Source organism: Anopheles gambiae, chromosome 2 (genome assembly GCF_943734735.2).
Source record: "Anopheles gambiae chromosome 2, idAnoGambNW_F1_1, whole genome shotgun sequence".
Lineage (NCBI taxonomy): Eukaryota > Metazoa > Arthropoda > Insecta > Diptera > Culicidae > Anopheles > Anopheles gambiae.
In genome coordinates, this window is record NC_064601.1 from 33,378,292 (window position 1) to 33,403,646 (window position 25,355).

General features: G+C 47.0%; 1 protein-coding gene across 4 annotated transcripts; it reads left to right on the plus strand.

The window, feature by feature from the left end:
- Positions 1-1,909: 1,909 nt before the first annotated feature.
- LOC3290764 (upstream stimulatory factor 2) lies at positions 1,910-24,389 on the plus strand. Of its 4 annotated transcripts, none has more exons than XM_562960.4 (6): positions 1,910-4,533; positions 6,631-6,668; positions 6,798-6,848; positions 9,405-9,524; positions 9,899-10,017; positions 15,251-24,389. In XM_562960.4, the coding sequence occupies exons 1-6, from the start codon at positions 4,493-4,495 to the stop codon at positions 15,635-15,637; spliced, it is 756 nt and encodes a 251-aa protein (XP_562960.3). In that variant the 5' UTR covers positions 1,910-4,492; the 3' UTR covers positions 15,638-24,389. The 4 variants fall into 4 exon arrangements, with proteins under 4 accessions (XP_562960.3, XP_061508311.1, XP_061508310.1 ...); XM_061652326.1 differs by lacking the exon at positions 1,910-4,533 and adding an exon at positions 5,626-5,981; XM_061652327.1 differs by lacking the exon at positions 9,405-9,524.
- Positions 24,390-25,355: the final 966 nt, after the last annotated feature.

Genomic DNA, 25,355 nt, shown 5'->3' on the forward strand with positions numbered 1-25,355 from the left:
GAGTGCAGTGTTGTTGTATGTGTGTGTGTTTATGTTCTAATCGGGCCAGTGTGCTTTTGATTCTTGGTTCGCATGATGGGTTGGCATGGGAACGGATAGCGAGAGAGAGAGAGAGAGAGAGAGAAGAAGAGAGAGAGAAGCGTACAATCGAAACGTGAAAGTACGAGCGGCGCGCCGATTCAATAGAACTGTGCACAGAAACACGCCGCGCGCACCAACACTCTGCCAGTTTCCGTTTCACGTGCCAATCGAACACGTCGCGGTACATTTGCCCTTGCCCGTATGCCTATCCTCGTACCCTTTGCAGCCCTCGCCCTCCCATCCGGTCCCATCGGGCGGCCGCTGGATGCGGCGCGATTAAGAACCGCTTAAAGCGGCGCATCGAGGCATAAACGTGCAGCTACCTTAAACAGTGCGTGCCAAGTGTTTGTGCCAGCACAGAAATGCGATTTGCATTTGACGAAAATTGAGTTATTTGTTTTGGTTACAAAACAAATTAATCAACCTTACTTTTCAATTTAATAAGTTTATTGTGAATTCTTCCTCTTTGGTACAACAACTGTTGTCGGTCAAGGTCTGCCTGTACCACCATTAATGGGCTTGGCTATCTGTAGCTTATTGATTTATCCATAGCAGGATTGTCAGTCCAACATACGGTTCATATGAGATTTGAACCCATGACGGGCATGTTATTGAGACTTTTGAGTTGTTTACTGTACTACGGGACCTCCCTAATGAAATTATTATTGAATTGAATTGTATTGTCTTTATTGTGAATGAAATAATTTATTAATGAGGCTTTAAACTATATTTTTTCATTACCAAACAAATTAAAGCTTATTACGGTTTGGAATCTCTTATTATGGTTTAATAAACGATATATATAGAGTTGTTTGATAGACTTGAAACCAACTAAATGTGAAAAACATATTCACCATTAAACGTAAAATGACATTTTTATAGAAACAAAAATATGAAAACATCCATCTTATGGTTTAAATATTTCCGTACAATAGCTATTTATTTGACGATTGCTGCAATATGTTTTATTAAGCATCTTTAAAGTGGATTTCAAAACATTTTTTTTTATTTAGTTTGGATACTTCTATATTATAAGTTTCAGCATAAGTTCACAACAACAAGACCTTTGATCAAGGAACAAAAAAAAAGTGGTTAAAAGTGAGAATGACGAACTATATTATTTAATAATTATGAAGCTGAAGAAGCATTTCTAAGAGCTAGAGCTTAGGCCGGTTTCGTCATACTTTTTTCTAGTCGTATAGCCTAACAACAAGCCGAATATGCGTTCAAATCTTGATTGAATCGAACAGCCCATATGCAGGACTTGATATTCTGCTATAAGGAGAAATCAATCAAGTCACTAGTATTTCACCAAACTTCTCGCTGAATCCATTTCACTACTATGGCTGTTATTGTTCTACTAAGCATCTATTGATCTTTTGATACGACTTAATCCATATTTTGATGTGACTTTTCGTTAATTAAATGACTGATTCAGCCGTAAAGTCTTGATTTGTACTATACATATTAGAAATACGAGAATTGATTGTACTCATGAAATATACAGTACATACATTAAAAGCATAGTTTTCTTTAGCTTCAATCGTAGTCTGCTGTAAGTCCAACATTATATGGAGCTGACTATTTCTAACTTATTTTAACCTACAGCCCGATAATGAGTGCTTTGTTTAAGGAACGATAAGATGCAGATAACGTCTTCGCTCTGCCTTACAGGCGCAGTTATCTATTAAACCATTTATAAGAATACCAACATAATTATTAATTCACAGGAAATCAGATAATTACAAACAAATATACCTTTCATAAATACTTATTCAACAAATATTTTATTATAAATATTCATTGATCGCTCTGCTAATGAGGAAAACTGCCCATGTAAACGAGTCTTTTCGAATCTATTATTCATAAATTCCCAACCATGTCCATCGGTGCCAAAATTGGTACCCCACTGTACCCTCTCCTATGCGGGCTCTGTAGCTATGCACTGTGTCTGACGATCCGTCTTCTGTCTGTCTGCGACTATCGCTACATCCCGTCGCCGTCGCACGTGCTCGTGCCGTCCGTCGCCCTCTCCGTGACGCCCTTCCATTGACAAACCCACCAACACAACCCACAAACACTGGTGCAGGCAGGTGGATGCGGGTAGCTGCGACGCCCGCTGAGTGTCTCTGGCTGTGTATGTGTGTGTGTGTGTGTGCGTGCGTGCAGCTGATTCGTGTGTTTGTTTACTCCGCCCGTCCCGTCCGCGTGTATACGCTCGCGCTCTCTAGCCGGCGGCGAAGCAACACGTTCGACGTAAGCGCGACAATATGACGGGCTCACGCTCAGAAGTGCGCGGAGGCTCCCATATCAACAAATGCGCGGCCACATTCATTCAGTTACGCACCGCCGCGCAGTAAACATCGCTCCGTTCGCCGTTTCGTGTGCCGTACTTTGTTTTTCTCTTCCACTTGCTTTCCGTTGCTTGCGCGGCCCAGCATACGCTCTCACGCGCGCTTGGTGGCGGGCAGCAGGTTTAGCAGCAGCGAACGCGAATCGCACGCAAGAGAGTTTGCGAATTTTACGTGTTGCCAAAAACAAAGCAAAAAAAAAAAACGTAATCTTGTGCCCGGTATACAAATACATACAGAGTGCTTCTGGGTCGATTCGTTGGTGTGTGATTTCTCGCGCGCGCCCGACTAGTATTCGCGAGTGTATTGCGCGTGAACGTGAACGCTTGTGTGAAAGAAATAAAAGCTGAGTGATTCACGACCTGCAGGTCTGAACGGCCTTTACAACAGAGCACGCCAGGGGCGAATATTTCGCTCTACTCGCAATCTTTGCATTTTCGGGGTAGACACCTCGCGGGACAGCAGTAGTAGTAGCAGCGGCAGCTCGCTAGTTAGTGTGCGAACGTCCGGTGCACTGCTGTCAGCACCACACAGCAGGCAGTTGCCAACGGTTACCGAGCGACGGTTAGAATTAGCGCAAACCGGAGGGTTTTTTTCCTTGCACGCGTAAATTAAACCCAGTCTCAGCGCAACCCGGTTAGCACGCGGCAACGGCAAGGTATTCCCAACACGCGCAAGGTGGGTGGGCAAAATTCACCGTTCTCCGTCTCCTTTGCCGGACAGCAAAAAGTGTGAATTTCCGTCTCGATAAAACGGTTTCCCGTCCCTTTTGGTGACGTCACGTTGCACAGCATCAAGCTACAGCCTTCGCGCGGTCTCTGGCCTACTCACCAAAAGAACTGTCAAACTGCCGTGCGCAAAGGAGGCGTTTTGTTTTTGTTTATCCCCTTTCGCTGAACTACGTCTTCTCCACCCTCTGCGCTCCCGCGATTGAGAGAGAGAGAGAGCGAGAGCGTACAGAAAAGGGGAGAACGAGAGAAAGTGCAAGAGAGCGCAATTTCTCGACACAAAATTTGACAGGTTGTTGTTTTGCGAGGGGGTGGCGAAAGGCGCGTGTCACGAAAAAGCCCAACCTTAAGGGCAGAGGGCACAGAGCAAAGCAAGAGACACACATTTTTCCCGACCCCGACAAGACAAGAAAAGAAAAAGCAATCAAACGGAACAATTGTTATGTTCTGCAGTTTACAAACAAACGATTGATTTGACGCGTCCAAAGTGCGTGCGTGCGTGAAGTTTGTGAGAACATCAACAAAAAAAGAATAAGAAGAAGAAGGCAAAAGGACGAACTCGTCGCGCACGGGTCGGGACAGTGCATCTTTGCTCGCCCCACGTTTGGGGGAAAATAAAGCGAAGCGAACAAGTGTGACGGCGACGAGCGGTTTTCCCTCCGAGTGAGTGTGTGTGTCTGTGTGTATATGCTAAAATTGTTAGAACAGAGAGAAAGTGATCAGTTTTAGGGGGGGAGGAAATAAACGGAAGAGCATTTTGAGTGAAGGGCGCCCGCGCTCCCGAGTTTCTGTGTGTGAGTTTGTGTTTGGTACGGGAAGGTTTGGGCATAAAGGAAAAGGAAAATACAATTTTCCCGAAAAGTGTACAATCAGCAAGTAACGCACAAAAGCCCCACCAAGGCAAGAGAGTGAGAGAGAGTGTCACATACACGCGACAACGCACGACAAGGGATATCATAAGCAGCAGGAGCAGCAGTGATAGTAGTAGTGGTAGTAGTAGTTGTAGTAGCAGTAGCACAAACAGGACGTACCCGAGTTGGCCAAACGGAACGCCAACGCCACCGCCACAAGCGTCCGTCAAAGCGTCCCACCAAAGGTGGTAGTGCCCTCCTCAAACGGGTGGCCACCGAAAAAGGCTGGGTGGCTCCACCGAAAGAACGAGTGCGTGTGCGTGCGTGCGTGCGTGTTTGTGATTGTGAAAAGGGATGCCCCAGAGTAGGTGTTCCAGCAGCTTTTGCGTGATTGTATAGTGTGTGTGTGCGTGCGTGCGTGTGTGTGTGTCGCTGTGTTCCTGGGTTACCTGTGCGACCAGCGGAAAACACGGCCCTCATCATGAATAAGCTCGACTACGATGTAGATTGCTTAGAAATAAGGTAATTAATAAGGTTGCAAACCGACGAACCCCGATGAGAGTGCATTAAAGGCGGCAAGAAACGACGAATGGCGAGGCGAAACCTTCCCCCCCACAGCGATTTCCACGCACGGATTTATTGATTACGCGCGTCCAAAGGAGTGGAGACGGGGGGAGGAGGCAGGTTGGTGGCCACATCGAGCCCGAGCACAAAAACCCCGAGCGAAGAACCCCCGTTCTAGTGTATGTGTGTGTGTATGTGTGTGGGTGGAATGTAGAAGGGGAGATGAAAAGTGCCCGACCCACCAATCCCTATAATTTTCCACCCGTTTCGCGAGCGGTGCTGTGTGTACTATTGCTTCAATTGTTTTAGTGCATTTTTGTGTTTTTTTTTATTTTGCTTTTCGTTGTGTGAGTGTGTTTGTGCTTCTCTCGCACACACGCGCGTGTTTTTTTTTTTTGCTTCCCTCGACCAACTTTTGCTCAATTTTCCTCCCACTCAAGCGTGCTCACGCACTTTTTACGCTCACGCAGCTCCCCACCGTTCCCACCGCAGTGCCTCGATCCTGCCTACGTAAGAGAGAGAGAGAGAGAGAGCGAGAGAGATGCAAAACAGTGACAGTTTTCCCTGTGCACCTTCCACCGCTCCCTCACACCCCAAACAACAGTCCCAATTGTGGGAAGCATCCTTTCATTCAACAAAACTGGCCGCCCTTCCGCGCGTCGTCGTACAACTTGTGCTTACGCTCTTTCGCTCTCTTTCTCTCTCTCCTACGAGAGCGAGCATTTTTCCGATTGTTTTCCCAAGCACACACTCACAGAGCGACAGTAGGAAGAGAGACGAATTGTTTTCTGCAATTTTCATCCCACACAGGTGGATGGGACAGACAGATGGGCAAAGAGAGCTGTCGCGGGGGATATTTTTGCTCCTTGAGCGTGTTCTTGTTTTCAAACGCTCTCTCTCTCTCTCTCCCTCTCTCGGTCTCTGCCTATTTGTAGTTCGCTATGATTACGCCTTGCACACTGCACAGAATCACACATCGCAGAGCAGTGAAGAGTTCGCTTTTTGGCGTTTCGCAAACAACTAACTAACGTACCCCCCCGCGTAGTAGGTGTTGGCTTTTTTTCGGTGGCGTTTGCGTTGGTTTCGTTTCTTCGACCAAGCAGGCCGAGAAAAAGTTCCAAAACTGTTCACCCCTTTGTTCGCCCTCCCCCCCCTTAAATCACTGTGCTTGGTGTGCGTTTAGTTTGAATTCGTTTGTAGCGTAAAGTGAAAAATCCATCGCAACATCAAAGGCGCACCACCCTCGTCACCACCCAACAGCAGCAGCCACCCACACACATCGATGGTGTTGTAGAGCAAAAATGTGTGCCGAATTTTCCACCCTCTAGTGTGTTTGTTTGCGTGTCCGTGTCCGTGTGTGTGTGTGTCTGTATAGTAGTTCCCTTTGTGTCTTTGATGGACGAACGGTAAGCAGTGTGGGTGTCGTTTGTTGCAAGTGCAAGTGCAATACCAAACGGGAGGTTGCTTTTTTTTGCACTACCGCCTGAGAGGCACTGAAAATAGTATCAACCTCTCTCTCTCTCTCTCTGCCTCCCCAGCTCTAGCAAGACGTGTTCCGTTCGCTTCCCTCCGTGCTAGCAGACCGCAGAGGCTGCGACCATAGGCACGGGTGGGTGCGAAACTATGAAAAAAGGGATGCCCACACAGCACAGTGGCAGCCCTCGTTTGGGGATGTTTTCTTGAAACCTTATAGAAAGTGCTCCAAGAGCGTACTCGATTCTGCTGGCCTGTCGCGGATGCGTCATTTTGCCATCCGTTGCATGCTGTGCTCCACAATCTTGCCTTTTGCGTGCTAGACGGCATACGCCTCGCATTCTTGTCGCTATTCTTGCCCTCCTTGCCTCCCTTTAACGTTTCGCCACTGAACGATGAAAGTGAAAGTGACACAGAGACTGAGATAGAGCCAGCGTTCTAATCGTTATCGTTTCTCTTCCTTTCTTTTATTCCTTTTTTTGTTGTTGCTATTTTAACGCTCCCTCGACGCTTCGCTGCACCGACGACGACCTCGCTCGATGGCGATACCAAACTGGCAAACGCAAAAATGAACCAACACAGTGACGACCTGATAAGCATGGCCGAGGACAATACTCTTGGTAAGTGTTGTGGCTAAGGAGCAGCAGCAGCAGCAGTAGGCGTGCACGCGCGTCAAATGTCTAATGTTTTCCTTTCTTTCTTATTTGTTTCTATCGCTCTTTCTCTCCCTCTCTCTCTCTCTCTTGCAGGTGATTTTTCACATATCGACGATGACCTACAGTTTACAGTGAAAAACGATGGTACATTTGCGTTTGCTTCCACCGGCACGTCCCCCACACATAAACAACCTAAAGCACCGTCAACACCATACACACGTTTCCCGCTCATTCGCTCTATCTCTCTTGCTCTCGCACAATCCCGCTATCCCTCGTATCTCCTATGCAACTCAACCTACCTCCGAGATGCACTGCATCTCTCCAGCCCTCTGGCTCACACCCCCCCCCCCCCACCCCTAGTTCCCACCCAACTACACACGAGAATGAAAGTGAACCCACCGGTCGGCTAAGGGCAAGAACCGTGTCCCGGCACTACTCGTCAGCAAGAATTTCGGTCACCCAGCACCCGTTTGTTGGTGTTGTGGACGGGCACCACCGTGCACCATGGGCCATCGTCTCGTTACACGCTACGACACCGCCGGCACCCCCACCCGCTTCGTCGCTCTCATGTGAGGGCATGTGCGTTACTTTATCAGCCACCAGACCAGTGCACCATAAAAACAGGTGGCGACACCATGCGTCTCCTTCTTCTTACCCACCCCACCCAGGAGGTGACTGTCCTCTGCATGAAAAGTGGAGGGTGGATTGCTGGGAAGAGGTTGCCGCGGTGCAGCGGGTTTTTATTGCAACATCATATCGTGGCGAGCGTGCGCTGCTCTGCGCTGCGCGCACATTTGAGCGCTATGCGTCGCTGCAATAACTTATATTGCCTCCACTCGCCTGTTCGTGTGGTGAGATTATCGAAGGACCGAGCAATTGTTGGTTTGGTTCGCTCGTGTTAACAGGCGCAAAAATAGCCCCGAAACAATTGCCGACAGTGTGTGTGTGTCTCTGTGTTTCCGGATGGGTTCTAGTTTGCTGTCCGGGATGTAGAAACTAGAGGATGGGAAATTTAAAAACAAGTAAATAACGAAAGTAAATTACTAATAATGAATAGCTAGAAATAACTGGTCGTCTGAGAATAGTAAAATAATAGTTTAAAGAATAGTTTAAAGTAACTAGATAAAATACGGAATTTTCCAGAGGTTCTTATAATTGTGGAACATTTTCTGGACTCTTTGTTACGACCATCCTTTTTGGATAAACCGAATAGGAATTTCTAACGAGCCTTTTCAAAAAGAGTGCCATAGAGTCCAACTCCTTTTCTGTAAAGTTAACTTCCCAGAAGAAAGAGTCAAGTAAGGCATTGGTCTGATCTTGTTGCGCGCAACATTGTTGCTGACAAAATGTATAGCTTTGACAGCTAGCGCAACTTTGCTGCTGACCAAATTCAAACCAATTTGATTTTTGTCTGGCAACATTTTCTATTTACCTTGGTCATGGTAATCGCGTGTATGAAATGACACAGCAACAGTGTGCGTTTTGTTGACATCCGCTAAATATGGAATTTAAGCATTTGTAATACATTTTTTGGTCTATATATTATTATTCCAACACTTTATGCAGCAAGTGAATGATACAAAATAAACTCTGAGCTGTTCATTGCCCTACTTTTTGACGCTATACAATGTCAAATCGAACTGTTGCCAGCAATATTCATAGACCACCTCAGCGATATGTTTCTGAGCAACAATGTTGCGCCCAACAGCATTAGACCAATGCCTAAGTTGAATCTTCAAGGGACCGTCAGTTTAGAGAGATATGCATGTTGAGATCCAAGATGAGAAGTACCCAAGACAACCACGAGAAAACCCAGGCATTCTTGAACCAATATTTTTGTGAACTATCTTTGAAAATTCTTTTTTGGCCAAAAATTCCGCATGCGGAACCTACGGATGTGACAGTTTGAAAAAAATGCTGTTGACAGTTTGTACAAGGGTTTGGCAGCAGGCGGAATTGTGTGTCCGCGAAATATCGGTTCGTGCATTTTCAGCCTTAGAGAATTAAGGCTATCAAATTGCATATGAAACTTAGAGAATATTCACCTAAGAGAGATATTAATCTTGAAGAGATATTACATGTATGGAACATGGCGGGACCATCAAAATGTTCATCTTAAATAATTCTGCTTGAAGAGACTACACCTTAGAGAGCTTTCACTGTAATTACAAATTACATGTGATTCTGATATCAAATCAAATGTGTAAAAGAACCTAGTAAAAAAATAAATATCATTGGTTGATTGAATTGAATTGAATTTTTCAAAACTTACAAGATGTTTTTCAACAGCTGTCATTATACAGTTATTACTAGCAACGAGTGATTAATTACAAATAACTAGTTTAACATAACTGGTCGTTGGAACGAATTTTTCAACCTATAAAAAAGCAAAAGAAAAAGGCAAAACAAGTTTTTTTTTTCAATTAGTTACTGATTAGGGGGGGGGGGGGGTACGAGAGCGAGCGGGTATTGAGTTTTCGCTTTTACTTCTTCCCCATCTTCATCTCTCCTCCCGCCACTAACTTTCCTACCACTATCCTTTAGCCGTTTACACTACACCAGCGCACCACCACCCGTGTCACCCGTGTTTCACGTTTGCGTGTTGTTGATGGACCAGTAATTTCTCATGTTATTTTTTTTCTTTCCCCTTTTTTTTCTTTCCGTTCTCTTCTTTCTTTCTTCATTCTCCATCTCTCACAGGAATGCTCGCACTAAGATTAATACAAGTGGCAGACAGTTTAGATTCACCTAATTTTATCACAGGATCTCCAGCTAGTCCATACCCAACGCTAACAAACTCCAGCAACGATCCCAGTCAATGTAAATTGAAACCTTTGTTTTGTTTGTTTGTTTGTTTTTGTGTTACTGTTTTGTTTCTTTCTTTTTTTTAGTGTTCTTTTTCTGTTCCGTTTCCGTTTCCTTCTCTTTTTATGCGTGTGTATTTGTGTGTTTGTGTGTGTATTTATGCATTTTTGTTTCTGTTTTCGAGTAGTTTATAACATTCTGTTATCTTTCTTGCCCGTAAAAGAAATGTCTTGCTTCTTTATTGTTTGTAGTGTGTATGTGTGAATGGTTGTGTATTGTTATTGTTTGTTTTATTATTGTCTCCGTCTGTGTGCGCGATCCTTCTCGCGGTGAACCGTCCACTAATAGTGCACTTTCTCTCCCTTTCTCTCCCTTTCTCGTACCCGCAGGCTCTTTTCTAGTGTTTAAGAAAAACAACGACAACGTGAAACAGTCCCGCTCCGCCAACAGTGTCCGGGGGGTGCAGCGATCCTCCGACTGCAACGGTGACACGAACCTAAATCGAAAGGTAAGTGACAACAGCCCAAAGAGTGTGATTCACGCGAGTGAGAGAGCCCTTCAAAGCTATGAATGCACGAGGGCGAGGGTGGAAATTCCGACTAGCCCAAGTCAAGAAGCTAGCTCCTGCAGCACACTCAAGAAAAGTGGGTGACAAACAGAACTGCAGCACGCTGGGCAACCTCTTTAGCTTTAGCATCGGCTGAGCATGTGCGCTGCGCCCACTCCAAACGCGGTCACGGTAGCGTGTGTAACCTCGAAGAATGTGCCCTGACGCTTGCCATGCGTGACCCATCACGTCGGTGGACGCCGCGCACACTCACACCGACCAACGGGCCACTGTTTGGTTGGTGTTTGTCCGTTCTTATCCTTATCTTATCTGCAATGGAGTGTTAAAACACTTTCGTCTCATCGTCATCATCATCCTGATCCGGAGCAGGGTTTGGGACGGTACGGGCATTGGGCAACCGAAGCGACCCGGTCAAGTCGCAAGGTCCCAAGTCGCCGCCTTCGAGTGTCGTTTGCAAGTTGCAAAATAAGAAGCAACAAAAAAAGACGCCTTTACCACAATCAAATCATCCCACCGTCATGCGTATCGGAAAGCCTCGATTTCCTGTCCCTCGCAGTAGGGGATGTCCCAACAGCGGGGAAAGCCAAAAGCGGCGGGTGTAAGGGGTTGTGCCCAAGAATGTGGCCTAACCCGGACTCATGCCTGTGCGAAACAAGAACCCTCCGAACCGTTGCGCTCGCGCCCTCGGTGTGTCTGTTATCAAGAACATTTGCTGCTTCCATTTTTTGTTTTGCTTTTTGTCCATCAAAGCACTGGCCTTGGTGACAGTAAAGCGTGTGTGTGTGTGTATGTGCGTCGGTGGCCGCGAGGCCGCGTTTCCACACACGAGCGCGTGAGGGGCACTTACGTAAACGAAAAATTATACTTTTGCCACACAACCCCCTCCCCCGCACACACGGTTCGTAAACAGATGTGGCCAGTCCCCTGCCGTAGGGGGTAGGAAAAACTGCCCGCCGCAAAGATTGAGCCGAAGGGAAACTGTAACCACGGACGGAACTGCACCGAAAGAGAGAGAGAGAAAGATAGGGGAAGAGATGGTATTGTATTGTTGATATTCAAATTATCATTATCGTACGGCTTTGGTCGTTGTCACTGTCATCATCATCGCGCCCTAGTGGCAGGCGAGCAGGGAGGCACTACGGCCGTTCGTAATTTCTGCGGAAAAGGGATGAAAGACACGGATAGTGAGGGGAAGTTTGAGCTGCGAAGTTGGTGGAGGCGGTGGCGATCATATTATAGCTGGAGTGTGGCCCTTTGCGTCTCTCCCTCTCGCCGACCTCATGCATCGGCTTTTCAACTGATCTGTCCTAATCGTTTTGCTGACAGCTCGATCTCACCCCTTCGCGGCGATCGCCACCACACGATGGTGCCACCATTTTTCATTAGAAGGTTATGTTGCTGCTATGCTGTTACCTGTACACCTTGCCCACTCAACCTCCCGCTCTTCCCATCCGATCTAGAGCAAATAAAACGTTTTTAGTGGACCCGTACTAATTCGCTGTACAAATTCGTGTTAGCGTCCACGGGGCAGTGAGATTGATCGAACAAAAAACCTCACAATACGATTTCACTTTACGCCGCCCGATGGGTGCTCGGTCCTCAGGGAGGGTCCGTTCCACGCGGAAAATGGAGGCAGGGAGTCGGCCCCGGGCGTATGATTGTCGCATTACATCAGACATGCAAAAAAGCACGGACGATAACGCAACAATGTGAGCCAGCGCAGCAGCCGCGCAGCCGTTGTCGCGCGCGGCGCAATACCGGCGTGGCAACGCGATCACAGCAAGGCGCTACCTGCTGCTTAACGAGCTTCACTATTAATATCACAATGTGGGACGGGGGCAACGGAGGCAGTGGAGCGAAAGATAGGGCCCGCACGGGGGAGCCCCAGGATGGAATATTTATCCTTGGACTGTTTTGGGCTGTGATCTGGTTTTGTCCGGCGCCCATGATCGCCTCCCTCAACTGTCCCTTTTGCTTATCTACAAAGTGCCACACGGGGTGGCCACACGCCACCCCATCAGGCTGCTCTAATCGAGTGTCAGGGTTTTCCGGTGTTTAGCGGGTGCCGCACGCTTGTGCGCCCCTTGGTAATTGTGTCCATTTTTCGATGGTTCTAGGACGTCAGGGCATCGAAGAGCACAGCAGGCTCTTGGTGATCGAGTGACAGTGGATCAACGTTTCTATGCCATTAACCGAGGCCGTTGGTGAGATATGAGTTGAGTAAGTCTGTAGCATTTAAGAATAATTTAATAATTTGCGCACATGTAGCAAGGATGCAAATGAGACACGCGCCGCAAACCCTTTGGATAAATTATTTCCGCTGCTGCTCTACCTTTGGGAGTGTGATTACCCCCTTATTTCCATTGTTTGTGCAGGAAAAAGGCTGGCAGTATTGTGCCGCTACAAGAAATAATCCAACGATGACAAGCCACATACACGTGGAGGCCAGCTGATAAGTCTTATCACTACTGTATACACCGTCAATCGCCTACCTTGTCATGCAAAATTGGAACCAACGAGTCATCATCGCTCTGACGAGATGCTGTTTTCGTGTGTGTGTATGTGTGGTTGAATCATATCATGTGTGTATGTGTGGTTGAATCCTATCATCAACACTCCAAAATATTTGCCATGCATCTGGGTTTATAATAATCGAAATCCCAGTAACTGAAATTTTGACTGCGATATCAGTAAACTGAGCAAAAGCCCGCGTACTTTCGAGCAGCAGCTGAACACATGAATCATTTTTATTTGTGAATGTCTCCAACAAATCCTTCAATAGTGAACGAACTGCAAAACAACACCCTACCGATCAATACAAGCTAACCTATCCCTTTTTACGCTCAATCAAGTCGTCTGACCGATCCTATCGCCTATGACCAGCTCATAGCTTAAAGTTCACCCCGCACGATGGGGACGGGTGATGTGCCGTGGAGTTAAGAACGTTCTTACCCTCGTGCAAACCCTTTGACCCGCGGCAGCCCCGCAGATAGATGTCGCGGTGCCCTCCGATAGCTTACAAGTGTACGCTCTGCTGCTCATTCATTCACCTGTTTGGATTTGTTTCCATGCCACTCCGATGCCCACCGGAGCTTGCAGCACCGCAGGCGGGCGCGTGCGCGCTCGCAACCGCTCACACTGTGCGAACCTTGACATGAATAATTAAAACATCAACATCAGCCGACGACGTAAAGCGAAAGTCACCGGTATGACCTACCCCGCCGGTGATGGTGGTTGGTGGTTGGTAGTGACCCACGAAGAAGGAGCCCAAGAATACACGCTTCGGCAGAGAATGGTGCCGCGTCTGGTCACCGGACGTCTAGTGTCCCTCTCCCGGTCGGACCTAGATAGATCGCTTGCAGCACCAGCACCAGCAGCAGCACAAGCAATTTGCTGGGAATTCTTCTGAAGCAGCGCACGCGGTTGCTACATTCGATTTCTATTGAAGCAGGCTGCACGCACGCCCGCACGCACCACCCAATTGCATGCATCGATAAAGTTCAAGGCTATCGACTAATCAGAGGGTCTCACTTCCCCTCTCCCTTTCTCTCTTTCTCTCTTGCCCGTTTGCACCCTGGAGATGCTGGAAGAAGAATGGTTCGCTCGTACGGGGTCATTCAAGATTGTCAGAAGTTTCGGCATAGGGCCTCCTGGGGGGAGGTGAAGGCGTACACGGGTCGTGTATTCTCACGCCCTGGCCGACCTCCTCCCTCTCCCTTTGGCCCTTTCGCAGGCAGTTGGTGGTGTCGCGGTGTCTAAGCTACCTCGTTCTATATTTCTTCGGTTACTTGTCACACGCGCACACACCTGATACCCTTCCACCCCGGGGTGGCCTTTTAACCTCTGACGTTTTCGATTAGACCGGTGACGGTGCGCGCGACACAGGGCATTAATTAGCAATTAACCAGCACCACTGTCACACACTGGCTTGCCAGCCGGCAGCCTGCTTCCGATCGATCAAACGATTTACTTCCACTCGCCGGGAGTGTAAATGACTGCCATGCGTGCTCGCACACACACACACACACACATACAGGTGCATACAGTAACATACCGTCCATGCAGAGAGGTCGCTAGTGGAACGAGTCGCCACCATCTTGGTAGTCGCAACGCGCGAGTAGATCTATCCGATCGATCTCGTCAAGAACACGTACCACGCGTCTGGGGGCACAAGGGGGGCCATGCCGACCATGCCAACCTGTGTGTGTGTGTGCGTGTGTAGTAGTAGCTGCAGCAGTAGTGCTTTTTTGTTGCTGTTGGGCTTCACTACCTTTTGCCGCCCCCGGGCACGGCGACGGTGTCGACAATGACGACGAGGACTCTCCTCCGATACTAACCGAAACTGGTTATTTGAACTTGCCGATCGGCGGCATCGGCCGTTGGTGGTCGCGCGCGCGCTCGCTCAGCTCAATACACTATCAAAAGAGCGCATAAAAACCACGCAGCCCGCGTATGCATCGATGTCGCGCCAAGGTGAATGAAATAGTGCGAGAAACAGCAACGAAAACGAACAAACAAACAAAAAAAATCGCATGTCGCACAAGTCGCGCTGGAGATAAATGACCAGTCAGCGACAGTGACTAGGAGGAGTGCTCAATAGGGGTGGTGCGTTGCGGTTGCGCTTTTGCGCCAAAAGTGGCACGAGGAGAAGGAAAGCTTGCTGGTGGCTGGTGGTGGTCCTCTTTGCTTGCCTCCACCACACCACCTCCTTAGGGTTGGCTAGGGCTGCTGGTCGGAGTTTCTGTACAACGGAACCAAAAGGACACACATACACAGATCCGATGGTTTGGGCTGGTGTGCGTCGGTACCGATAGTAATAAATGGGATGTGGATGGGCTGCTAGATTATGCCGTGGGCAAGCCGGGCCGCCGTTGGCATCAATCAGCATTATCAGAGGGTTGGGAGGGCGTTTTTTTGAACGTGCGGGCTCGTTGACAAAGTCGATTAGAAATGGGAGAAGCGGCTGGAAAAACGTGATCGACGTCGTGGAACGGTTGATACCATCATCATCACAGCACACGATTATCAAAACCACAGAATGGCATATTTTTGTGGGTCGTTTCGGTTGTGGATCGTTAATCAAGTTCAATCATTTCTTACATTTCTAACGAAAAAAAAACAACCCCAAAATACCACTTCTCGCTGACGGTTCTTCACTTCTTCTCACTCACAGCAACAGCGCGATGATCGGCGAAGGGCGAACCACAACGAGATCGAGAGACGGCGGAGGGACAAAATCAACAACTGGATCCACGAGCTGAACAAAATCATCCCCGCCGAGCACATGAACAGCCCGTCGTCCGAGACGCAGAACAAGCAGAACAATGGCGGCCAGGGCGAGAACCTGTCGAAGGGTGGCATCCTGGCGAAAGCGTGCGAGTACATTACGCGGTTGAAAGACACCAGCGACAAGCTGACCGAGTGCCTTGCCGAGAAGGACCAGATACTGCTGGAGAACCTGCAGCTAAAGGAAAGCATCAACCAGCTGCTGGCGGAGAACAAGCGGCTCCAGACGCAGCTCCAGTTTGCGCTCGAAACGAACGTGAAGCTCGAGTCGTAGCTACTAGTGGTCGGTACTACTACTTTTACTAGGGAGCATCAGCAGCAGCAGCAGGATTCGGTCGAACCGATACAGCCGCTGGCGGAACTGCTGCTACAACAACATCAGCCTCATCATCTTCAACAAGATCATCATCATCTTCATCACCAGCAGCAGCAGCAGCAGCGTCATCATCTCCATCATACAAGCAGCCAGCAGAAAAGCGCACCCCAACAGTCTGTTGTAACGTATTGAAAAACGTATCAAAAGTGCATGGACAAAGGCAGAGGCATGAGCGAACCGAAATCTATCACTTGTAAGTACTATGAGCCCGTCAGGAAGAAAGCATGTAACATACACACACACACGACAAATATCGTTAAATGAATCAATTTGATCGCTAAAGTGGTAATTACGCGGGATCGATCGTTTGGTCACAGAATATGTAATACGAAACACGTGTAAAGCATGTCGCGCATGGTGCAGGGGTTCCGAGGGAGTTGGACAGCAGAACAAAAGCGTAAACTTAGATGATCGAACATGTGTGTGTGTGTGTGTATCATTGTATGTGTGCACAATTGTGTCAGAGGCCCGTATTACTGAGTTTTTAGTGTCATCAGAGCGTGACACAGTGGCAATAACGCTGGGCAATATCGTGCGATACTGTTGTGCCGTAGGGCAGGTCCCTACAGTGGTGGCTGTGGAAAATTTGTAGCACAGAAAATTGGTGTAGTAACGATCAAGTAAGATGAGGGCAGGGGAGTAGGGGGAAAGGGCCAGGAGATCCAACCCGTATGCAATATCATTATTATCCGTTCCGCGCATGGCATCGTGTAGGTATGTTTTTTTTTATCTTCGGTTCGGAGTTTAATGTCGCTTTTAATTCCCCCCGCCGTCTACTGAGTCGTACTCGACCCCGTAGGATGTAGGATCATATCTAAGTCAGCTAGCTCTAGTAAAACAATAGACGGCGACACTGTCACCCGATCGGGATTGTTTTGTTTGCTAAGCAGCAGATCTCGCCAGAATATTGAGACGATAGGGAAAGAAGTTATTCTGTGTGCCGTTTTTAGGGAGGTTTAGGATGGGATACACCAATCCCAGTAGGCGAATATCATTTTTGCTGTTAATGTTCCTCGATATCGCCTGTAGTTGTTACATTGATCAGTTGTGCTCGGGCTCGCTGCGGGTCTGCTAGGAAAAACTAAGCCCTTATAGTGCGCCACCATCGCCCAATAATCAATCGAAACTCGCAGACAGCACCATCATGTTGAAGTCTGGCCGTGATGATGCGGTGAAGCATTGAACGCATGTTTTTTAAAAAAAGGCCACTCTTCCGGTGATACGATCTTGCCGTTCCGAAGCTTGCGGCTTACTTTTTTCCTTCTTCTAGACCATCATCTCCGTCGCAGTCGTGGTCGACATGACACGCACCCGGAGTAGTGTCCGATTGCTGATAGGTAAACGAGGAAAGGAGTTCGTTTCAATTGCCGAACATGGCAGCATGACGATGGGGCATATGAATCAGCCGAAATGAAGCCATTGTTACGAAGGCTAATCTAATTCTCGGACGACGCCGGATGACTTGGGTCCCACAAGACTGTCGTCGTTGTTGCAAGACTCAGTTTTTGACTGAGTCTGCGCCCACTCCACTTGCGCCCGTCTGCTGATCAGTCCATTGGCCACCCATAGCACAGCACGACAAGAACACGAGATGATGACGAAGATGATGATGATGGGAAGAGAGATGGCTTATATCAACTTTATCAAACCGATCAATTAGATCCTGAGTTATACAGCGCTAGTTAAGCCCATCTAGCATCACGCCCGTGGCAAGGACGCCGGGGAAGAAGCAGAAACAGGAGGATAGTCCGGTATTTAAGCTTCCCCAATACGCTACTCAATCGATTGGTACGGCCCCCGTTTGATTTATTTGTTTATGGGGATCCACCCCGCCACGCCGTAGGACGCGCGCGTACGGACCTGCTGGGAGAGTCTCCCGATCAATTATTCGGCGACCGAGCGGAGGGACCGCCTTGGGGCCACCATGACGCCGGCTAGTGTGCTAGCGGACACGGCATACGGCAAGTGCGTGTGAGATAATGTTCATTCATATGACTGCGGTGTGACGTAGGTGGCCCCTCGAAAAGATAGCCAGCCGGAAAGGCTTGGATGGGGGATGGGGTGAAGTTGCTTTGTCCGATCTATATTCCTCCCCTATTCTTCGCTGTTTTTTTTTTCTTCTTTTGCTTTGCTGCCAGCGCGTCCCATAATCTTGACGTTGACAATTATGGCGCCAGCGCACATTTCGGACGCTTATCACTCATTATTTTTACTTTCCAGTCTCGCCCCTACTTCCCCTACTCCCATTCATCTCATGGTGGAAAGGGGACGCTAACGCAAGGGAGCTCTCCCCGGGGGTTTCGCCTATCGTTGGCCGTCGCGCTCTTGCTCTTGATGTCACAGAAAGGGTTGACAAATTTGCCATGCATGGATTGCACGGTGCCCTCGCGCGCGCCAACAGCAAGCGACTGGCTGTCGCTCACCGTCTGAGCATGTGTGTGTGTGTGTGTGTGTTATCTTGCCTGGAGGAAGGAAGGAAAAGAATTCCATCACCCATTATCTCGAACGCGGGTGTCTCTCGACCGTCCTATCCTCTCCGGTGTTGCCGAAGCAGTTTAAAGTCTCCGGCTGTGATGTGGAATGCGTCGCTGGAAGGTGACACGACACGATCAAAGCGCGGTTGATGTAATGAGACGCGTGTAACAGCAGCAACAATTGCGGAAGGCTCACCCGTCCGCGCGCTACGTAATGGTGACCGCGGCGGCGGCATTTGCATTCGGAAAAGATCATAATGTCGCTCATCCCGGTTCTCCGGGAGTAGGAATATCCGGAGGGTCATTATTTAGATGTGATAAGGGGGGGAAGACCGTCAGCATTGGGCGTTACATCGGAGAATCGAAATGTCAGTCGGGAATGCTTGTGTGCGCGATCAGTTTGCCCTTTAGCTAATTGCGCGCTTCGATTCAAGGAATCCAGCCTTCCAGTCCACAGCCCATCTCGCTAGTGCCCATCCATTCCCAATCGAATTTACTCAAGCAACGTGATCGATGTGGCAGGTTCGCGCGCCCTTCACGATGACGGTGCGGTGTAGCTGTTGCTGCTTTTTTGCACACTTTTGATCGGTATCGTTCAAGGGCCACCTTCGGGGGATTGACTGTCGGAATACAAAAGGCTACGACACACACACACACACATGTAACCAACAAATCACCAAAGAAAACCGAAACAACACTCAGAAGGGCCTACGCGGGGCCCCATCGACGACGTCACCGATTTATCGATATCATGTTCACTAATTGTTATTTCTTGTTAAATACGTGTTTCATGAGCATGACATTATTATCTACCCAACTTCTTCCTTTACCCTTCTCCCCCCAACGGAGTGGTGGGTCAAAATGGGGATAATTTGATGACGATTTGGTTTGGGTTTTTGTTGTTGTTGTTGTGTTTCAGTGGAAAACAAACCACACGCGACCCACGCGAGCCCGAGGGCACGTTCCGGCGGTTGACGGTGTTGTTGTTGTTGATATTACTGTTCGTGTTTTTGATGTATGTGAGCGTTGTTTGCGAGGTGGATGATGGCAACGACAGCGGCCGGAACCATATTTTGAACCAATCTTCTCTCGCCCCAGTTGTGTGGTCCCCCCGCGAACGCGCGCACAGGCCCCAAGGAAGATTGGTTTGTGGAAATGACAATAATCGAACTCGAAATTGCACCGACGATCGGTTGCACGATGCTCCTCCGGTTCCGGCCCGTTGTAGATGGCGAGGTGAAGGGGGTTGTGACGATGTTACTACATCTTAGTACATCGGGCATCGAAATGGGGACATGATGCAGCTAACATCCTGACGTCAGCGAATACGTCATCAAAACAGGGATAAAGACGTCATCGATGACGGAGATTCGCGGAGACAGTTCGCTGAGCAGTAGACAGTTTTGTTTTGTATTGAGCGGAGCAATTAACCCTGCCAGACGTAGTATTGTTTGTTCCACGTAGTTAGTGTGTTAGTTCTACCACTCCAAAATCACGACCAAAACAGGTCCCGCGTGTGATGATCACAACGGAGGGGAACCAAGCCAACAGTTTTAACACAGCCGTTTGTACATAGCAGATGCTTGGTGGAGTTGCGTTTACAAAACAAAAAAACAGGTTCCCATTTTTCAAAGCCATATGACGCTGTCTGTATCGATCATCTGTGAGTTGGAGATCTATGAGATCATTATAAAGCGTCGAAGAAGTTATCGCCCAGATCTGTTCCACTGTTCAATTAGCATCTTGATCGGAGGAAAGCTTGATGCTCTTGGTCGCCTGAGAGCGTGAAGATCAGTGCTTGTCGAGGTGATCCTAACGCATAAGTAAACAGTGGCACCCATTCGCACATTAGCCATTCAACTTTTTCAACCTTATGTTTTTTTTTTTGGTGCGCAAACAAAATCCCTGTTCTAAAAAGACTAGACCCTTTTTTGTAGATCTTAGCAAATTCCAAGATTTCTTTTGCATTGGTTGCTTAGTCCCAGCCTGAGTGAACACCCAAGTGAACACTGAGGACCATTCGACACGAAAAGATGCGATTGATCAGAGGCATCGACTGGTAAGTCTACGAGCTACGAGACAGATTGATTAATAGAATCCCCTTGCGGGCAAGTACTTATTAAAATGCCAGAGCGGCCAGAATGTGCTGCAAACGTTTAATTGGACCAATCGGGGAGGGCCGGTTGAAAAGCAAAAAAGTGATGTGTGCTTTGCGGGTTCTCTAGCAGTACGACCACCCTCGGCCACATTATCTCACACTGTGTGTCACATTGTGTTTGGCCCGGGTATGTGTGTATGTGTGGAGTATGTACGCAGATTTGTTGTACGAAGCATTAGAACGTGATAAATGGGATGCGCCGTGGGTTGTGGAGTTTAAACACACAGCTTGAGAGATCAGCCGTAACGGCTGATGGCGCCCTAGATTTGCTCACAAAACAATCGAGCCCACACCGTGGTGGACGGATGGCTTAAGCATTGGAGCTCCCTGTATACAGACGGCCAAGCATACACGGTGGCGTTGGTGAAAGATTTACAATCGTTAAAAGGTACTGGTGGAAGACGGCCATAGGCCAAAGCCTGCGTGGAAGGTTTGGCAAGACCGAGGGGCGACCGAAGGGGGTACTATCTTGTCCGTTCTAAGTCAACCAGGTATCAGAGCAGCAGCAGAGCGTGTGTGCAAATCATGTGTCACTAGAGGATTAGCTGGTGTGTGAGATTGGAACCGAGTTGTGGCCAGGATTTATAGTACGCCAGATTAGAGAGTATACCCCTGTTGGGTCCTGGTGCTGGTGATGAGTTTCGTCGCTGTTCGCTTTCTGCTCGGTAACTTACCAAGCGCTAGCCTGATAGTGGGCATGGACGAGCGCAGTATCAGTATTTCCATTGGTAGTATCCTATTCTACTTAGCATGATGTATTAGTTTGTTGTTTTTTTTTTTCATTTTTTGGGCGGGTAGACCAATCTGTTATCTAATTAAATAAGACGTAAATTCACGTGCGCACAAACACACACACACACTTCCGAACATTTAAGGTCACCAAGCAACGGGAAAATGGGAAGAATGGTGTTACGTTGCCATATTAAAGAATTTTAGTTGCTTTTGGTTGGCTGCCTGTTGCCTGTAGAAGTCGCCACTACGGTTTACTGCAGCTGCTGCTTACACCCTTTTTGAACAAAAATCAAGGGCGTGAGACGAACATGCGTGCAATTGTTTTATACATTCTTAGTTGCTAATTAAACTTTGGTGTAAGAAGTGGAAGAAGTCGAAGAAGCTGTTATTTGTTGCTTTGTTTAGATGTGTAAGTAAGCGTTAACTTTGCTGCATACGTTTTGCTAGTGATACACAAAAGCCCCGTCACGCTTTTCTTAGCGCAAGCCGTTGGGAGATGCGTGCGAGATACACGCAGCACATTATAGGTAAGAATAATGGTTACACTTAGTGCGAAAACCCGAACCAGTACACCAGAGCTAGCGGTGACCCAATTGAACTGAGAAAAGAGCGAGAGGGGTAGAGAGAGAGAGAGAAAGGGCGCAGTTACAGCATTACTGAATTGTAGTAGTATTTTGCGCTGCGACACGTTTTGGTTCTATTTCTGTTTCCGTTTTCTGTTATCATTGTTACGTAAAGCATTGTTAGGACCCAACGGCACAGTGGACACAGTGTGGGTCAGCCCATTTACTAAGGTTTAAAATATTAACAAATGCAATAATAGTGTTACGTCGTGTACGGAAGTGGCCGAGGAAGCGGCTGATGCGTGATGGAATCGTAAAGTATTCACTGTACAAAATGTAGTACAGCAAAAGCAGGAGGTTGCATTATTTACGCGGTAGGATGTGGGGTATCAAAACAGTAGCGAGTAGTTGAAGAATGCCGCCTTAAGTGCAACTGAGAGTAGGAAAAGGCCAACAACGATATCGACCATCATATGGTGTTAGGAAATAACGGTTAAGTGGAGAGAGCGGGAGAGAGATAGAGAGAGAGAGAGAGAGAGAGAGAGACGCTCAAAAGTATAAATTGAAGAAAAAAAAGCAAATAAAGAGAATAAGTCGAAGAAGCAAGATAACGAAATCTAATACAATAATTAAATTATAATTAAATAATTAAACGAAAAACAAAATACAAGTGTTACTAAATTATTGCTATTACAATAATATTACTTAAAAGAGAAGAAAGCGACACGAAAAAAACACGAAACAAATCAAACATGAATGAACCATTGTATTATCTACTAAAAACTAAAAAGGAAAACCAACCAACAAAACAAGGAATCGCGATAAACATACGTTCGGCTACAGTTTACAACTAAAAATGAATAAAAAAAAACAACAAGTAAAATAAAGTAATGTTAGCAAAACGACAGGACAAGAATATACATATATACATATAGAGAGAGGTTATAGAGTATATATATATGCAGAAAAAAGACAGATAAAAAACATATAGTATATTATATTATTACTATTATTATTGACACAGGTCGCCCGAGTGTTGTGAAGTATATAGTAGAAGCAAAACAAACAAAAAAAAACAAGCAAAACAAGACACGGCGGGAAGCGCGCAAAGAGAGAGAGAGAGAGAGAGAACCGAGAGAATCGAATCGAAGCCTACGATATATATTATATATATATACATATACCATATACAAAAAAAAACTTTCATCACTTTTGCTGTATATTCATCGATGTAGTTCTATTCATTCATTTTGTTGTGAGAAAACGTAACAAACAGACTAAACAACCAGCGAATAAAATAAAACGGAACGAAACGGGAAACCCAGAGCCGGTGTAAAGTCGAGAGGGAACGTAGCGCACGTCGTTGATGCAGCACCTTTTTCCACAGCAAACAGAGCAAGATGAGAGAGTAAATCGAAGCGATTTCAATGCTAATTATCACCACCCAGCAGAGATGAAAAATTACAAAACAAATATCCAAACGATCCACAAATAGACTTAAAAAATATATTGAAAAAACACCGACATATTAGACAGAGCAGAGGAACGATGAGATGCCATCGCAGACGATATTGTTTTTGTTCTTTTGGCTCCCCTTTAACAAGGTGGTGTACGTGCGTATCCAGTGCGTTTGATATCGATTGCAGGTGACGCCAGCAGGTGCGAATTAAACACATTAAACCTAACCCCGAAACGGAAGTTTACAGCAAAAGCAATGTTACAAACCTACTTCCTCACACTCGCACAATGTGTTATATAAAACAAAAAAGGTGAAGCGCGAGCGAATGCGTGTGTGGGGCGCGCGAAAAGCGCAAAAAGACATATAAAATCATTCAAAAATAAAACAAAACGTATTTACCGAAATCAAAGTTTCAAATTATTCCTAAAACAATACACTAATGAACTACGCAGATATTGTTAAATTAATGATAATTACATAAACCTACCACACAAAAATTGGGGGATGGATAAAACCGATTGGGGACTGTTTGTTTGTTGTTCGTCTGGCGGGCGGGAGGTGTGGTAGCAAATAAGCAATTGTGAAAAAAGAAAGATGAAACACAGTGACAAAAACACTCACACAAACACATACAGAGCCCCTGAAAGTGGAAAGCCATAGAACAAATCAAGCCAAGGAAGAAAACACGAAAGCATAGAACAGGCGACATGAAACGAAAACAGTAAAACAGAAAAAAAGAAAAGACATGAAACATTAAAACAACTAAACAAGCTGAAACAAACTGACTTTTAAATTGTTAAATCCACCTTCACAACAAGTAACCGAAAGAATTGGATTGTTGGACGGAAACAGCACGTTGCCATTGGCGAAGCAGCAAAGCAAAGGTAGGTGCAAGTGTACCTAGTACTGCTGGTGCCCCGGAAACCGGACGACGATGCAAAAAGTAGGCCGTTGGAAACGGTGCAGCAGCCGGGTGGCATCTAATGTCCAATGCAATGTGAAACAATAACGCTCACACACGCACAGAGGGTTGTCAAAGTAGTCAAACACAAACGCATATACAGAGCAACAACTAGCGACAGAAAAGGGGAACGGAAAATTGGTGCTGCCAAAAAGCGAACGAAAGAAACGATGAAAAACGTTGTGTAGTGAGAGTGTGTGTGAGAGAGAGAGAGAGAGAGAGAGATCGAGAAACTATTTGAAAATGGAGGTGAGAAAAAACATCGAAACATTAAACAAATAACAAAACAATTGCTGAAAACAACATTCTTCCCCGTTTTTGTGTCGGTTGTTTTGATGTGTTTGCCCGCTCGATGATCGCCTGGGAGTTCGTGACAGTACAATCCGAATCTTGTTCCGCGCACGTTCGTTTTTTTTTTCTTCCTTTTCATATTTGCATATTTACCAATCTATTGTGTTCGATTTCGAGCTATGGCTAACTCCTTCGAGCTCATGTTCTGTTGCCAGGGGTGTGGCGGTTCCGGTCTTCTTCATCTGTTATTAATTTTAAACCCCAAAAAATATTTACAAAAAAAACTGCGAAATTTTGTATCCATTACGTTACGTCCCTGTGCAAAGCATTCGCGACGCGTGCTGAAAGGTGAAGGTGGAGTAAATCGCCATTTTTCTACAACCCTCCTGCTGATGGCGGTAAGTAAAGTAGGTAAGTAGCAGTGTTCCAGACAAATAATGGAAAGTTGACAATCGAAATCTTCACACAAACACGCACACAAGTACACACAGTACAACAGTGCAAAGTGGTCCGGTAGTGAGTTTGTGTGGAAGCTGCTGCCATTGCTGGTCGTGAGTAAACTTCTTAGAAATCTCTCTAATTCAATGCCTGATCGCCCGGGCGCTGTGAAGCAATCGGATGGCGCCCCACAAAATGACGGAGTATGATGGGGACGGAGCCTGGTGCAAAACGTCAATACACGACTTCGCGCAATCCGCGCTAATTGGTGGGCCAAATATTGGGCAGATAATTTGAATGGGTGCGAGATAGAGCCAGTGTGTGTGAGGGAGAGCAGGAGTGCTGGGTCGAGCGGGGAGTGTGGGCCGGAAAGGCAGCAGTGACATATTGGGACACACAGATATGGCCACTCCGTGCGCGTGATTAAAGATGATAGACGCGGCAGGACGCGTTAACAGCGCGACGCTCTCAAACTCAACACTTATCGGCCAAAGCGAACGTCCTTGGCGGGTGTAGCGAACAAGTAGGGGGTGTGCGGGT

Bases quoted from the DNA above. Each gene is read 5' to 3' on its own strand.
- LOC3290764 (XM_562960.4), top strand. From the start codon at position 4,493: ATGAATAAGCTCGACTACGATGTAGATTGCTTAGAAATAAG. The intron at 9,525-9,898 runs GTAAATTGAAAC...TCGTACCCGCAG, and splicing joins CAGCAACGATCCCAGTCAAT to GCTCTTTTCTAGTGTTTAAG. The intron at 10,018-15,250 runs GTAAGTGACAAC...TCTCACTCACAG, and splicing joins ACACGAACCTAAATCGAAAG to CAACAGCGCGATGATCGGCG.